Raw genomic sequence first — 16,987 nt, 5'->3', positions numbered from 1 at the left:
CCCCACGTGCCTGCCCGCTGCCGGCGCCTTCGTGTCATTTTCCTGCCGGCCCCATGGAGGAAGTGGGAAAGTTGGCGCGGCCCCGCCGGACGCTGAAGACCCGGTGGCGGCGTGACAGAGGGACGCGGCGAGGATGAGCTCCTTCCTCGAGTACCCCGTCCTCGGCGGCGAGGCGGGGGGTTGCGCCGCCCGCGCCTACCACCCCGACCACGGGATTACAACTTTCCAGCCCTGCGCCGTCAGCGCCGGCAGCTGCAGCGGAGAGGACCGCTTCCTGGCGGGCCGCGGGGTGCCCATCAGCCCCCACCGCCACCACCACCACACCCCGGCCCAGCCCGCCGCCTACCAGCACCACGGCGGGCTGGGGGTGTCCTACGCGCACCCCGGCTGCGGCCCGACCTACAGCGCGCAGGGCTTCGGGCCGGCGTACGGCCCCTACCCCCTGGGGCAGGACGCGGAGCTGGGCGGCGGCTTCCCTCCCTGTGCCCCCGCCGTGTACTCGGGGAGCATCTCCTCCTCCGCCGCTGCTCAGCACCCGCTCCCGCACCAGAGCTACGCGGGGGCCTCCGCTCAGTACGTGCCTCCCCCTTACGGGCAGGAGCAGCAGAGCCTGCCCCTGGGCACCTACAACCATGCCCTGTCTCCCCTTCACGCTGGCCACCGGGAAAACGCCCGCTCCCCCTCCACCGAGACCTCGCCGCCGGCGCAAACCTTCGACTGGATGAAAGTGAAAAGAAACCCACCCAAAACAGGTCAGTGGCCGGCGGGAGGGCCGGGGCGGGGGCCGCTCCTCTTCGTGTCCGCCGCGGGTGCGGGGAAAGAGGCGCGGTGTCCCGCGGGGCGCTGGGCAGGTAGGGCGGCCCGCACCTCTGGGAGCAGTCGCGGCTGTCTGCCCGCGGAGCTGGAAGCCAGAGCCGCTTATTCCTCACTTATTCCTGACTCCCCCTTCTCCTCTCCCGTGGTCATATTTCTGGTAATTCATAAACCACTTATCAAGTTTGCTCTGACACTAGAGGCTGACTCCGGTTTAGCACCTCGCACTCCATCACTCACCCTGCCGGGGTTTCCCTCTTATCCTAAGAAGTTCTTGCTCCCTATCGCTTAGCCGGTGTGGACACATTGATTACATCGCCTATAAATCATTTGCGCTCACTCACCGCTGCATGTCCCTTCGCAGGCAAGGCCGGCGAGTACGGCTTCGTGGGGCAGCCCAACACCGTCAGAACTAACTTCACCACCAAGCAGCTCACCGAGCTGGAGAAGGAGTTTCATTTCAACAAATACCTGACCAGGGCCAGGCGGGTGGAGATCGCCGCTTCCCTCCAGCTCAACGAGACGCAGGTGAAGATCTGGTTCCAGAACCGGCGGATGAAGCAAAAGAAACGGGAGAAAGAGGGGCTGCTGCCCATCTCCCCCTCCACCCCCACGGGCTGCGAGGAGAAGGCGGAGGACTCGTCGGAGAAGTCGTGCTCCTCGCCTTGCAGCGCCTCGCCCGCCTCCTCCGCCTCGGACACTCTCGCTGCCTCCAACTGAGACCGGCCGCACGGCGCGAAGCCCCCGCCAGCTCGGCACGCGTCCGTCCAGCTCCCTTATGTGGGTCCCTCGGTCGCTCGGTGTCCCCGAGAGGTCCCGGCGAGCTGCCGCTCCCTGCCCCGCTACCTCCGCCGCCCCCGCCGCCGCCCGGCCCCGGGGGTGCCGGCTCCGCCGGGTCCCGGCGCCTTGGTGCCAGGGGATTTTCTGCCCGGCCCACCTCCCCCTTCCTCTTCTGCTGGAGGAGCTGTGTTGGCACACGCGTAAGGGTCTCCCTGCTCCACTGCAAGGACGCTCCACCGAGTTTCCCTGAGTGAAAGACAGGTTATTTAGGGTACATAACCTCACAAAGAGATGCACTATTGCAAGTGTTTACACGACTTATAGGACTTTCATCCCCTTAATTTAATGTATTCTTTGTTCGTGTCAATGAGTTTGTTGCTTGTAAATACTTTGTCCGAGAGATTTATCTTTTTACAGATTTTTCTAGAATGATGTTTCGATTATCAGGTTAAGCAGGGTGAGTGCATTCGCCAAACTGGATCCATTTTTATATTGGTAAAGTAGACAACCGTATAAAGTAAACGTCTTAAGCTCAAGCAGATACCTCAAATAAGTAGCGCTATTTCTTTAAATGTGACAAACGAGGCTTCAATTGCACTAGGTTTTTTAAACCTTACCCAGTGTGCTTGCTCCCTCTCCTTTTCCCCCGCTCCAAAAGCTGTGTTGGATTATGCTCAGCTGAGGGGTTCAACCATCCAAAAGACCTCTTCCTATTTTCATATTAACCTTCCTTTAGACTCGATGTCTTTTCAAACTACTCGTGAATGTGACAAATGGCCAAATGAATGTATAATTTCTGTGGTTGGTGTCCAGACCTTTGCATGACGCACCGTGCTTTGCTGTACTGCGGGTACACTGAGTTCTATCAGTTGTCGTGTGTGAGCAAAATGTCCTCCTGATTTTTCTGTACAATCATGAAAGGCTCTGTGATTCCACCAGTGGTGGAATCCAGGGCAGGATTTACGGGTCCTTATAATGTCTGTAATAAATATATTCCACTTTCAGGTAGCCCTCGTCTGCCTACTTCTGCGTGACGTCAGCGCTGAGTCACAGGCTGGGCTCAGCAGTTTTGTTTCTCTTATTTTCTTCTACTGGAGTCTTTCCAAGAGGGGAAAGGGAGTAAGAGTCTCGCAACCTTACTCCTCCTATGTTGTTTTGTCGGTCAGAGCTCTGGCTGCCCAATCTGACTTTCTACACAAAACTCCTTCCTCTCCTATCCTCAAATAATATTATTTTTAGAAAATATAAGGCCCTTCTCTCCATTCTCTGTAACTGGGAGGAATTTATGATGCCAATCTAATTCTGAAGCACAAACAGGAGAACTTCCTGGGTCAAGTGCTAACCTTTTCACCTCGGGATGGATGCTGACACTTAAATAAACAGAGCACCCTGCAAAAGCAGAAACTCTCTTCAGCCCGTCTTTCCTCACACTGCAGGCCCCTCTCCAAGGACTGCACATTTAATTAGCCTGGGCGCTGAGCTTGTCCGGCTTCTCTCTCCCACCGCAAGCTGCTATCCCCAGCGGTTGATGGGGTGCCAAAGCGGGAGATGACTCCCAGTGTTTTTGGTGTTAACCCCAGCCCGTTCCACCGTCCCCTCCCCTCTTTCTCCATGCCCCCACCCCGTCCCCCCGTCCCCCCGGTGTGCAAGAGAAAGTTCTTGCAGGTAAATATAATAACTATTCCAAGAAATGTAAAGCGAAGTGCAGGTCGGGAGGGGAAAGGAGCCTCTGTGAGGAGAACCTGGGTGGCAAGACAGAGCAGAGACCTGCTCAGCTGGACGGGGGATGTCTCAAGTCACTGATGCCTCTTGAATTACAACGCAAACACGCCTAACATCTCCTTCACCCGGCCCAGCTGCGGGAAGTGCTACCGGCCTTCTCCCGGGGCTGCTCTGCCCACGCAGGCTTTGCTTTGCGGGATCCGCAGAGGGCCAACGAAATTTTCTTCACTTCGGTGTCAAAAGAGACAAGCCTTGATTTGCAAGGCGCGGCGGCCATATCAAGAGCCGAGCTATCTGCAAAGGAGCAGGGCTGTCTCCAAAGGCTCCCGCCGATGCCTCTATTTCTTTCATTTCCCCGCCTGCCATATACTTTACCTTTTGTTTATTAGTGTAAAGCCACAAAGCAAAACAGATGGCCTTCTTCCAGAGTCTTGGATGTGTTAAAGTGGCATTTACATGCCAATGAGGGTATTTCAATATCGAAATCTGGATCTAAACATTGCTGGAATCCGGATCTACAACTCGATTCCACCGGTGTTGACTCAATGTGTTAGAAAGAGCGGCCATAAATTACAGCCTAAATACGAGAGACAAGACACTTGTCAGTGCATCAATCTGTGATGAGCAATTCTCGAGCAAAGAATCCCATCTCCTTCCAAACCCAAACTCCATATATATATATATATATATATATATATATATATATATGTATTCCCCCCCGCGCAGTCATAGTGTATTTCAAGCAAAGACGCTCCAAACCTCCCCATCTTGTCTATTTTTTTTTAGCGTTAATACTATTTCGATACCATCAGCCTTTGGGTTCACAGATGCAGTAAAGAGAAATGAAAATCTCTAGCTTATAGTTTCTAGCACAAAAATGTCGCCAAAAAAACCCCACGAAATGCTTTCAATGAAGACAGTAATTTACCCTTCATGTTGTAAGGATTTTTTTTTTACACATTTTAAAATTAAAAAAAAAAATCTGTCTAGAATCTCAGGGGAAAAAATGAAGAAAACCCCCGCCTCTCATCAAAACCCATCAACAAAAATCGCATTCAAATGTCAAACGGAGTTTAGTATCTTCCTATCATACTTAAGGCCATTTCTGCTGTTCACCTTTAAAGTTTACTTTTGGAGGCTATTGAGATGCTTTGGTGTTTTCCTCTGGGGCAATCAGATTGAAACCGATCAATATTTACTCAGTCTGAAAGGGCTGTTGAAAAGGCAGCTAACAACAAACTGCTTAGCTGCTCTCCCCTCTTTAATCTCAGGTTCACCGAAAGTTCAAGCAGAAATGAATTCGGTGATGGGTCACTTTAGAATAAATCCCAGTAGTTAATCTCACAGCCTTGATAAAGGCAACAATTACAGAGTCATCCCTCTCCCTCTCTCTCTCTCCCTGTCTCCCCGGCCGCGGCAACTTTCCTCTCATTTTTTGCCCAGCAGATTTTTACTAAATTTTAGCAGCTTTCCGCTGTTTTGCGGAGACAGCAAAAACTCGGCATCTTCCCCGCGCTGCATCCGACGCTCAGGCGGGTATTCCCGGCGAGAGGTACCGGAGCGAGGGGAAAAAAATCCATCCCGCAAAGGAGCCGGCATTTGCAAGAGGGGGTCTGGTGGAAATGGGAGGGGTGCTTGGGATTTTCTCCTCAGCAGTGATGAGGAAAGGGATGGCTGGAGAGGCACCCGGCAGCTGGAGGCGCTGGAGGAGCCGTGCTCCCTTCTCCATCCTGTATGGGAAAAGAGTAGAAATCTGGGCAAAATGCGATAGACGTCGCCGTTAATTGCTGGGACTCTTCAAAGGCCAAAGTTCACATAATCACTGCATAAATGCATGCTTAATAGGGATTTATTAGTAACTCTCTAATGGCAACTCACGCTTGGGCTATAGACTCGGGCGGCTTTTTACCGGCAAACTGCTTTTCCAGAGCGATGCCCCCTCCCACCCAGGAATTGCCGGAGGACCCCGGGCACGGAAGGCGATGAGCTCCCGGCCAGGCCCCAGCAGGGGATGCTCCGAGCGAGGCCGGAGTCCGGGGCCGCCCGCGGGAGAGCCCGGGAGGCAGCGCCGAGCTGGGGACGGCCCTGGGGGGCACCGCTCCTGCCCGCCGCACGGCCGGGCCCTGGACCCGGCAGAACACCGGGCTGGCATTTTTTTTTTTTTTTTTAATGGAGAAAGAGCAGTTTCGGAATGTTTTCTGCGTCAGCTTAGGAGCATGATCTCTTGTTTGTTTTTCTTTAGTAATTAGCTCTATGAGATCACAGTAAATTGGTAACCACAAAATAGCATTACATAAATAATGAAATTATTAACATATGAATAAACAGATATGTAATGTATTTTGAGAATCCTTCCTTCCTTCCTTCCTTCCTTCCTTCCTTCCTTCCTTCCTTCCTTCCTTCCTTCCTTCCTTCCTTCCTTCCTTCCTTCCTTCCTTCCTTCCTTCCTTCCTTCCTTCCTTCCTTCCTTCCTTCCTTCCTTCCTTCCTTCCTTCCTTCCTTCCTTCCTTCCTTCCTTCCTTCCTTCCTTCCTTCCTTCCTTCCTTCCTCCCTTCCTCCCTTCCTCCCTTCCTCCCTTCCTCCCTTCCTCCCTTCCTCCCTTCCTCCCTTCCTCCCTTCCTCCCTTCCTCCCTTCCTCCCTCCCTCCCTCCCTCCCTCCCTCCCTCCCTCCCTCCCTCCCTCCCTCCCTCCCTCCCTCCCTCCCTCCCTCCCTCCCTCCCTCCCTCCCTCCCTCCCTCCCTCCCTCCCTCCCTCCCTCCCTCCCTCCCTCCCATATTTATTTTTTGGTCTGCCTTTCTCACTTTTTCTCTCTTTCTCTCTCTCTCTCTCTTTCCCTTTTGCCTTTCTCCTTTTCCAAGACAAACATTCCTTTTCTCCCCCAGGCACACTACTTGGCCCACTCTCATTGTTAACATTATTCTTTTATGGTTTGTGTGTCATAAAATATTACAGGTCACAGTTACTCCTGTTTCAAGCTCGGAAAGACCAATGAAATCAATGGGTGCTCTAGGGGAAAAAAAGTCTTCTCTTGTGCCTAGGCATTTGGGAACAAACAAACTGTGTTGATTTTGATCACGCAAGGAGTCCTCTTTGCCACTTCAAAAGGATTACACATTTCACTAATACGAGCAGGTCCGGAGAATACTTCTGTGCTACTTTTTATGGGGCAGTGACACAGTGTAAGCCTTTGTTCCAGGAGGAGAATGTTTCAACTATTACCATCATTTTGGCTTCCCAACGTATTTTCCTTGAAAGTGTATATCTCACAAAGTTAAATCGGAACTATTGATTCTTATGAAAATGTTGTCAAATAATGATCAGCCTCGACTACGATGAAACCTGTAGCCAGTTGACGACTTCTCCGAGTGCCCATTTCATAAACACAAACTCAAAGTATTTCAGAACTCTTCCCGCTCAAGAAAGTAAAAGTAGCAAAAAGAAATAAAAAAGTCAAATAACTCCAAATACAGCGGGGACAGCGGGAGGTACGAAGCCAATCTCAGTCACAAACTCTCGTGCCTGTGTTCACATCGGTATCAGATGTGGTGCAGCCAGCGGCAGGCGGAGGATTAGGAATATACAGGGACTCATAGAGCGTTCTGCTCGCCAGGGTTGTGAGGCAGTGTCCGAGAGGTCGAGAGCTGGGGACGAGCGTGCCCTGCCCGGGTGTTTGTCCCGGTGCCTGTCTCGATGCCCGCCCGGCGTCCCCTGTTTGCATCCGATAAGCTTGGCTTTGCCGAGGTACTTATGCTTGTTCTAATTCTATATGCAGGGCTGTAACTCTCCGCCAGGAAAGCAAACAAACAAACAAACAAACAAACAAACAAACAAACAAAAATAGAAAAGTAAAAAAAAAAAAAAAGAAAAAAAGGCAATATGCTATCGACTATTATAAATTAAGGAAAAGGAAAGAACGAGGAAATATCTACTTTGACTGAACACTTCGCTAACACATATTTTGTAGGGATCGATTTCATTCGCAGCTGTCTTAGTATTTGATCTCGGTGAAATTACTAATACGAGGAGAATTCGTTGTGTGGATTGGAATCAGAAGGGAGCGGGGCTGCGAGCGCCGGGCCGGGGGCGGCGGGGTGCGGGACGCGGCGGCCGCGCTCCCCCGCACCCAGCGGCTCTGTCCCTCGGGACCCGCCTGCGGGCACGGCAAAAGCCAGGCTCACCCGAGGGGTGCTGCGAGCCCACCCCATCCCTGAGGGCCGGCTGGCCGAGCCTGAGGTGGCACGGCAGCGCTGAGCCGCGGATATCGCTTCTGATGTCCTTTGTCTATTAATGCAGCCATCGCCAAATCCCGGATAACCTCCCTTTCCCTCTGTCAACACCCCTCCGCTCCAGCCCGAGCTGCGGGAAGAGGGATGGGACCTGCCATCGGGGTCCTGTAGCAAGGGGGTGCCCCTTTTAGGGGTAACTTGGTGACAGATGTTGACGTTTCTAGGGAGCTCGGTAAACAGAAAGTTGGACTGGACTTTTTCATAGCCCATGTGTTTTTCATCATTCCCCGTCAGGCTCAGACCAAAGGCAGAAGCTTCCCTCTTCACACTCCTCATCCCCTCTCATCTTCAGCAGTCACTCAGCCCCGGTGACAAGCAATAAAGAGCAGAGAAAACACAGGAGACCATCTTCGTTAAGTAATGAAAAGAGATGGGGGTGAGGATGAGGCTGGTGGTGGAAATAAAGGCACCTCCACTGCACACCAGTGAACCTTCAGGTGCAAAGCACACCTGTATAAATCACAAACCCCTTCTGGGAGCAGTGGGGGCATATTGGAGAGATCTTGGAGAGCAACCACTTGTCCAAACTTTCCACCTCATAAGAAGGTGAAGGTCATGGAAGGGGCTAAGCCATAGAAGTGGGAATTTCTACACAGTTTCAATTGGAACTCTTCTGTTCCAATAAAGCCAAGCTTCTTCTTTACTTTTGCAGTGGATATATTACCTCAAATAACTCTAGTGCAAAACATCAGTTGCAGTGGAAATGTCATCCAAACATCAATTTATTTTCTTAGCATAGTTGTAAAATATTCCCACTAGCACCCAGCAAAGGTAGACACTTGGACCAGACTACTCTATTTTGCAAGAAATGAAATCCCTGCAGCACAGCTCTGCAATATCAGTGGATTTAACATCCTTGCATAGTTCTGTGGACAGATGGGTCATAAAACAAAAGGCATTGGTGGGGTAGTGTTGTGTTCTTCATGCTGTGATGGGGAAAAAAAAGGGTAAAAAAAATAACGCTGTCTAGAAACTGAAAGGTGATCCCATCTGAGCTGAGCCATCTGAAAGCCATGCATATTTCACTGCACAAAAATGTTATCTTGGAGGAACACTCCTACCAGCAAACAGTATTAACATGAACAATATGTTTAGACATAGAAGTGGGTATTGCAGACAGGCAGGACCCCATGGGGCTTTGCAGTTCATTACATCCCCCTGTATATTTTATTTTCTGTATTTCTGACAGTGCTATGAGGCAAGGCAGTGATCATGGAAATAGAAAGTGGGGCAAAAATAGTCTGAGAAGATCTGTTTTCAGTGACAGAGCTCAGATCCCACTCCACAGGAAACATGCAGTGTTTTTCTATATCCATAGGAACATGTATGTTCCCAAAAACTTAGATTCGTGTAAAAAGGCATCACCCTAGCTTCTTTCAAGTCAGCTCAGAAATAGAAAGATTTGAAAGATTTTGAGGCTTGTACCATGATACATGGCTTTGAGTGGGACCCACTGTGACTCATTGCTCAGGGAGACTCGGCTCACCTGTGACCCATAAATCTGTAAATCCAAAAATTAGCCTCACTGAGCCTGAGGTAATCCACCAGTAAAGATAAGTTTTCTCTCTTCAGATCACATCTTTGTCACCCCAGGGGTTGAACAGCATTTATACAGTAAAGTATATATAAAGAACACAGCCAAACCCACAGAAAATTCTGCTGAGGACTCTAACAAGACAGTTTGATTGCAAATCAGATGAGAGACTCTAGAAATCCATATAATCTCTATGTAATCCCCTTTCTTGAACATCATGGTGTGTTTTGAGACTGGTCAACCATACAGGGAGACTCCCACCTTTGTTGGAGCTGAAAGAGAGGAAGACATATCTATTACCTTGGGCTCTGGAACTTAAGGTTCCTTAAGTCTCCTTTCTTAAGGCCCTCCAGTGCCTTAACTGAAAACTCCATATTCAACAACAGGCAAAAGATTCCCCTTTGCTTTTCACTGAGAAAACAGCAGGGCAGACTGTGCACTGAAAGCAGTGAAAATCTAGCAAGAAATCTTCTGATCACAGGTCTAGTTTTTTTTTTGTATCCTATATATCACCAACCACTGATGAATTCTGATTGTGGATGGGGAAGGTGATGCATTTAAAGTATTTGCTGCTATCAGAACGAACAATTTTTCTTACCCTATCCTGTAGGTGAGAATCAAGATAAATGCAAGTCTTTGAAGTTTAAATACAAATCTTAGCTGCAACCTGAACTATGATATCGTTCAAAATAAGAGAAGAAGGAATGAGAGAAGAGAATGGAGGAAGTCCTTTAGTAACCAGTCTTGACCAGGATAAAATACATAACACATAATGGGACCTCCTTCTGCAGATCTTATTCATTAAAATCAGTGGAGTTTTGCCTTCGAAAATTCTCCAGACAGGATTTTTTTTAGCCAGTAATCATTTTTCAGTGTGACATTTTATAAATTAAAAAAATAAATTAAAATTAGTTACCACAAATGCAGCATTTAAAGCAACGGTGAGCCCATGTTAACATTGATTTCTCTCTCTGTGTTTCCTTCCCTCTTTCTTTATAAAACTTATGTACTCTGTCGATAAAATACCATCCTCTTTGATAATAAATCTGTTGTTTCAAGCTAGGATGCTACCGTTTCCTTTCCCATGTAATTTATAGTTGTATTGATTCTACAGCTGTGGTTCTCTATTTCCCGCCTGTTGTATTAAAAATGGGTTCTAATTGCGAGTCAGATAATCTTTGGTCGAAGGACCTCACAGAGTATTTTAACTGTAGCTAAGGAGATTTAATTTGATTAATAGAGAAATGAAAGCCTTGAATATTTAAAATGATAATTTTCAGTTTAGGAAAAAAAGAGAGACAGACAAAGAAAGGAGGTTAATGGATCCAGGAAGAGCATTCATAGATCAGCATGAGCAGATGTTCTTTTACTTTTCTGTCAACGTTTCTGGTTTGTTGTGCATATAGAAAAACCAGCTTTTCAACTCTCACCACAATTTCAGCCTGTTGCCAGCTTTGCTTGCCTGCAGGATATCTGCTTATCTAGCATGGGAGCAGGATCAGGCCTCCTCCCCTTTGGTTTAGAAGCAAAGCAACCTTTCACATGGGCTACAAGGTTTGTCACACTCCCCACCCCCCACTCCTCTGCACGCACATTTTCAGCCCTTAGATCTTTATTTCATAAAATTCCTTTCCTCTTAGAGACTGAAATACTGGCCAGAAGATGAATGGAAGAGCTGAACAATATTAACTGCATTCAGGTGTGTGTTGGCTAAGACAAACCTGGCCCCTTTCCTTGAGGGCAGGATGCATGTTCAGCCACGTGGGACAGCGATGATCCCTGTGCAGCTGTACAGGGTCCCCTCTACCCCAGTGTCTGCACTCAGCATGGAACCTCAGACTGAGAAGGATGCTGTTACTACCTATGGGAAGTTCCAATAGCCATTTTCCTTGGTGAAGCACCTTAGAGAGCTGCCCCAGGTGCTGACATGCCTGAAGAATCCATGCTGAAGTGTCCTGGGTGTGTCCTTTAGGATTCACGAGAATGAGGCATGTTATTTCTGGTTTTTAATACTTAAAGCGGGTATTTTGTTTAGTGCAATTCCATATTAGTTTGGAACAGCAGCACTAAATGTGATGGAGTCCAGCCTGAGACTTAACTTTGGTTTGTCTATAAATATTCTCCAGGGCAAGGAATACATATCAGACTTTGTAAAAAACAATCTGCATTTAAGTGAAGATTAAATAATCTGGGATATATTGTTCATATCTCAGAAGGTGGGACTTTTTTTTTTTTATTATTGTACTAAAATATTTAGAATAAAAAAATGCCAGCAGGCATCAAATAGATTTCCTTTCATCACAAAGGGTTAACTCCTGCCATATTTTGCTATATAAAAAGGCCTAGTAGTTTCAGTGGGGAGTTTCTCAGAAAAAAGAGTGTGGAAGTAGCCCTAAAAGTCACACTACTCATGAGGTAACCACTATCTGAGCTCAAAAAGAAGAGAGAGAAAGGAATGAAATCTGTCAGCAGCACTGTCTTGAGACATACCCACTTAATGTGAGCTTGTCTGAAGGCAGGCACTGTGCTCTGCTCCAGAGATCCTGTCAGCTGGATCTGAAGGACATCCCTTGAGCTGTCTCGTGAGAACATCCCTTTAACTGTGAGCAGGAGTATATGGGCTTAGCCAGAATACCACTATGGAAAATATGGCTTTTTCTTGACCAGGAAAATGAATTCTAGATGTACTCAAAAGCTGAAGACCTGCAAAATTCTTTTTAGGAAAATGGAGGAAATGAATTCTTCCTTGCATCCATTGTACTCCCCTACTTTAAAGAATATTAAAGTCCAAAGCTTCATACTAGATGTTTCCCAGATGCTTATCCATGGCTATGAGACAATCTCTTCAGCTTGGTTCACAGGTGGCACAAGCCTTTCTAGTTTTCCAGTCTTCATGAGCTTCAAGTTCTCCAGCCTTTGGTGCAGTTCTTCCATTGCTATAATCTAGGTTGGAATGAGGGTGGTCAAAAGTGCAAGGCTTGTGTGAGGAAGGAAGATGGGCAGTTGTGCAGGGGCTCTGTTGGACATGGCTACCACTGTCCCCAAGAATCCTGGCTGTAGAGCAGTGGGGTAGCTGTAAGGAGAGACTGCTGCCCAGGAGTAGGGGCAGGAGTGGGTGGACAGCATAGAGAGGAGAGTTCTCAGTGGTGATACCTTGTCCCTTCCCAAGCACAGTGTGAAATTCTGTATTACATAGGGATACATTTCAAGTTACATGTCAATCGACTGTCCAACGGAATTGCTATTTTTTAATGCATTTTTAATTCCTCAAAGTTTTTTCTTCCAGGTTTTTGCACTCTTTGGTTTGCCTACCATCACCCATGGTTTTATGCTTTTGAGAGAGCATAAAAGCTTGCTTTTCTTTGAAAGGCATGTGGATCACAGGATAGAAAATTAATGACTTGAAGGTTTTTTCAATACATTTTTTTGAAAAGCAGATTTCCTTCCTTCCTTCCTCCCTTCCATGACTGTAAGATACAGGTACCTCCATCTCCCTTCGAGAATGCCCTGCCAGATTTGTAGTGATGTGTGTGGGAAGGAAATAAATTTGTGTGGTTTCCTTCTGAGTATGAGATTTGAAAATGAGGCTTTGATCTGAGCATTGATAATTCTGCTGAGGGGAAGGGTGATGTTATATTGTCATTGGATGCTTGTTTGTTGTTTGCTGTTGATTTCATGTCTCCCCCCAATTTCTTTAGTCTGGAATTCACAGACTTCTGCTGTTTTCCAGGGAAAACATGGAAATTGTTTTTTCCCTTGTCACAACGTGTCTTCTAACAGTTGCCTCCATTTCTTCTGCTTTAATATCTTTAACAAGTGTTACCATCTGCTTGGGTGCTGGGTACTACACATTGTGAGCAAGGCCAGTAGTTTCTGAGGGGCTGGAGCAGTGTTGTTTACTATTAGGCATAATGGAGATTGTTGTCTGTGCCTGGGGCAGGTGTGCTCTGGCTGCAACACACACAGAAATGCAGAAATGCTGGGGTTCAGCTATCTACAGTTTTCTTAAAAGGAGGTTTGGCTGCTAATCTGTTGGTGTTTATTTGATATATAGGCACTCTTCTCCTGCCGTTCTCTGGCCACTCATATGCTTAACCTTAGAAAGAAAGACACAACACGTTGCAATGCTACTAACTGGTCAAAAGGCATTATCAATTTTAGACGAGACAGGTACATGTCACAATCAGCATAATTAACTGGAATGACAATCCTGTTAAATGTGTTTATGCCATTGCACCAGTAATAAAGCATGTGTAAATTTACAATTAAGGCATGTCTTTCTTCTATACCTTGGAGACTAGTGACAAGCATTAAGAAGTTGTATAGCTGCAGTAGCTGAAGAGAGGTATTCATCACAATAAAAATATTAGGTGACGCATTTCCCAGGTTATCTGTCCTTCTTATGCAAATACTCTTTTTGCTGGAAATTTCAGGCTAAGTAATAATTATATTTCTGATCTGAAAGGTGATATTTCACTCTCTGAATTATTGTTTTCATTTGCAAGATGGATGAGAACCATGTTGTTAACTACCTTGCATAAAGGTATTTGAAATAGTTCCTATTTCACATTATGCATCAAGCTGCACTTTCTTTATATTGAGTGCCCTTCACATTGCAGATCCTCAGAGAAATTTTCAGGGATGCTGTAAGCCATTTCCCCATATTGTACATAGATGCTACAGCTCCTGCTACAGTGATGGCTGGAAAACATCAGCACAAGTGAGATAAAGGTGATTTAAAGTTCGTCTGTGAGTCAGGCAGGGAACTGACAGCCATCTTTAACCAGCCTGACCCTGGGATGACCCTGAGCTCAGCTGGTTGTGAGATAGTTGGGTCTATTATGGGACAAAGGATCATATGTCTGACAGGATGCAGAGAACACATTACAGGATCACAGCTGAGTAACAGTGCAAGACATAATGTACATTTATTTGACGAACAACACAAGCAAATCTTGCCAAGAAAATTTAATTTCAACTATTTTGTTTATTTCAAGTCAATCTCTTTCTGTTGCCTATTTCAAGAAATTAATATAGCTTTTTCTCTTCTAGGAATGAAACAGATGATTGTGCTAGTGAAATTTATAAAGCATGCAGAATGCACACTGATAAATTCTTATAATGGGGTTCCACATTTCTACTGTATTTCCTCCCATGTGGGCTCAATCTGCATCTATTCAACATTAAATTTCAAACGTCTTTGCCTACAACCCCACATAATTTGGTCAAGCAAGGCTGGAAATGTCAGAGCTAGTGCAGCAGTGGTTAGAGAGAGAGATACAGGCTTGAAACTGCATCTGGTCTTGTAAGTGAGTAGCTACACTCATGTGAAAAGTGCCAGAAACTCAAGTTTGGCATGATAGCCTTCTCAAGAATTGGGGAGAAATACCCAAGTACTTTCATAGGCTGAACTTCCTTCACTTCTAATTTCAGAGATAATACTGTGGCAAGGGATTTGATACCTTCAATCTCAGCGCTGGGGAAAGGGCTGACAGAGATATGGAAAACCTGTATAATCTTGCACATCAAATATTAGATCAGCTCTCGCCTCTCCACTGCAGAGCTCTAAATATGCCGTGGAAGGGAATGATTGCTGGGCTGAAGATATGGAAGGCAAGGCTGGGGTTTGCTGGGGCTTGCCTGGTTGGTTGGTTGGGCGTTATCCAACATGCCCTGACCCTGCTGGTGACCACACCGGGTCTCTTTTGTGGAGGAAAGGGACAGTGGAAGTCTCATTGCTAATGCATCAAGCAAGAGAGGTGGAGTGATGCAGAAGGAGGTCAGTACGTCTCTCAAATCATGTCTCTTGTCCCCCTGTAAGGGAGGCAGGACTACATCTGCCACAACTCCTGGCAGTCCTGTGCCCCTGTCCCTCTGCTGCCCCAAAGCTGCCATCAGGCATCACCAGGCAGGAGGCAAAAGCTTCAATCAGCAGAAGGAAAACTGAGAGTTAACCCCCTGCCCTTCCTGCGACCCCCACCACTGATGTGGAGGGGTGATGAGAGAGGGGGGATGAAGAGCTGCACCACAGGCAAAGCCGAGAGCAGCGCTTTACCTCAGCCAGCTTTCATGGGGACAGGGGGTTAATCTGCTTCCCAGGCCCTGTTGTCAGTAGCCACACGTCCTATTGCTCCAGGCAGGCTTGGATCTGGCTCGGAGTCCTATACAAACAGCTCACTCTTTACAGAGCTACTGCGCTGGGTGACCTCCTCTAATGTATTACTGGTTTATATTTGCGCTGATTGCTTCCAAAGGGGAAATGACAAGAAGTGAATCAGTGTGACCTCATTAGCGTGGCTCACACTGGTAAATGGATGACCACCATTAGGAAGGCTCTGTTGTGGCAGTGCTTCCATCGTGTTACCTGTGGATAGTATCATCATCCTGCTATAACCTGCTGCAAAGATTTATGCACTATGCTAACTTGCGTGCTGCAGCTGCTTTCTGTCTTATAAATATTGACTTCTGTGCCAAAAACAACAACTTGGTACAACAGGAATTAATCTTCTGCTTGACTGATGCATATTTACAGACCAGTTTGTCTTTAGAAAATAGAGCTCAAGAGAGTTTTATGATTTAGAAAAATACTTTATAAGTTGATTTAAAATATAGGCTGTGATAAGCAGAGGCATCATTAAAGTGACATGGGGGCTATATTTTGCCTTCTAGATTTTCCACTAACTGTGCCATCTGTTTGTCATCTCGACCTGTGTGAAATTTTAAAGAAATTGCCAGACTCTGGGTCCTGAATCTTTTCTGTACATTGAAGTTTCTTGGATAATTTATCTATCACACAATTCAAATGGTTCTAATCCACCTGATTTTTTAAAAAATTAAAAAAAAAAATAAAAAATAAGAAGAGTAAATCTTTAGGCAATCTGATCTATCAAAAGACTTGCAGGTGTCCTCCACTGATAGAGGACACCTTTTGTCCTCAGCAATAGCATTACAGTGCTAAGGGAAGCAAAGTACTCCTCCAATCTGCTGTTAGACACTAGGATGAGGTCACAATATTGCAGAATTCTGGAGCTGGCAGTAAATAACAACACAGAGTCAGTGTTCTAAACGATTAAAGGACAGGAGATCAGCTTATCTTAACCAAGATCCTTCTCAGAGGACTTGTGCACTCTAACAAAGATACTGTGCAAAGGAGCCATTGAGGATATTTGATCTGAATATGAACTTACAGTATTTTGACAGCTGCCCTCTGCTGAAGTTCAGGTGCTCATAGCTCCAATTACAGACATTTTTTTGTGAGCCTGTCCATACTATGACAGTGAGAGAAAGTGAGTACTTTCTACTGTGATGGAGTTTCTGACTTGATTATGCTCTTATGAATCATGTGAAAGTTAGAAATGTGGTGTGATTTAGAAGAGTATTGACTCAGATATGTTATCATGTATTATGCTATTATACTCCATAGGCCAGATCTGATGGACTTGCAACTGAATTTTTGTTCAGATGGAGACTTCAGTGCTGGTTTCCTAAAGGTTTTCATAAACCTCACTGCCATGCATCCCTGAATAAGCAGGCTGGTGGCAGTAACTCAACTCCAGGAGTGAAATTTTTATCTCCAAAATGGAGCCAGTCACTGGGTTTTCTCAGAGTCCCCACCCAGGCAGATGTTTGGTTTGTGCAATGTCACAGTGATGGCTTCAGAGCCACTAGCTTAAGCTCTCCACACTGAAACACACTTTTAGGTCTGAAAAATATGTGGTAAAATACCAATACCCACTGTGGGTTTTAACCATGGATAGAGAGCTGATCTGGCTGTCACTGATGTAAGATTTGAGAAATCCTAGGCCATAACCCCTCTGAAGGCTGAAGTAATCTGGATGGTTCATGTTAGCTA

At 46.6% G+C, this 16,987-nt stretch overlaps 1 protein-coding gene across 1 annotated transcript; it reads left to right on the top strand.

Moving 5' to 3' along the window:
• Positions 1–50: 50 nt before the first annotated feature.
• On the top strand, positions 51–2,608 carry HOXA1 (homeobox A1). Its single transcript, XM_058831803.1, has 2 exons — positions 51–752; positions 1,178–2,608. Exons 1-2 carry the CDS (start codon positions 134–136, stop codon positions 1,531–1,533), a joined length of 975 nt encoding a protein of 324 aa, XP_058687786.1. The 5' UTR covers positions 51–133; the 3' UTR covers positions 1,534–2,608.
• Positions 2,609–16,987: the final 14,379 nt, after the last annotated feature.

Source organism: Poecile atricapillus, chromosome 2 (genome assembly GCF_030490865.1).
Source record: "Poecile atricapillus isolate bPoeAtr1 chromosome 2, bPoeAtr1.hap1, whole genome shotgun sequence".
Classification (NCBI taxonomy): domain Eukaryota; kingdom Metazoa; phylum Chordata; class Aves; order Passeriformes; family Paridae; genus Poecile; species Poecile atricapillus.
The sequence above is the reverse complement of the archived record's forward strand: the minus strand, read 5'-3'. Positions and strand labels throughout refer to the sequence as shown.

Coding starts and splice junctions, on each gene's coding strand:
- HOXA1 (XM_058831803.1), top strand. CDS start 134: ATGAGCTCCTTCCTCGAGTACCCCGTCCTCGGCGGCGAGGCGGGGGGT. Junction 753..1,177: donor AAGAAACCCACCCAAAACAG/GTCAGTGGCCGG, acceptor GTCCCTTCGCAG/GCAAGGCCGGCGAGTACGGC.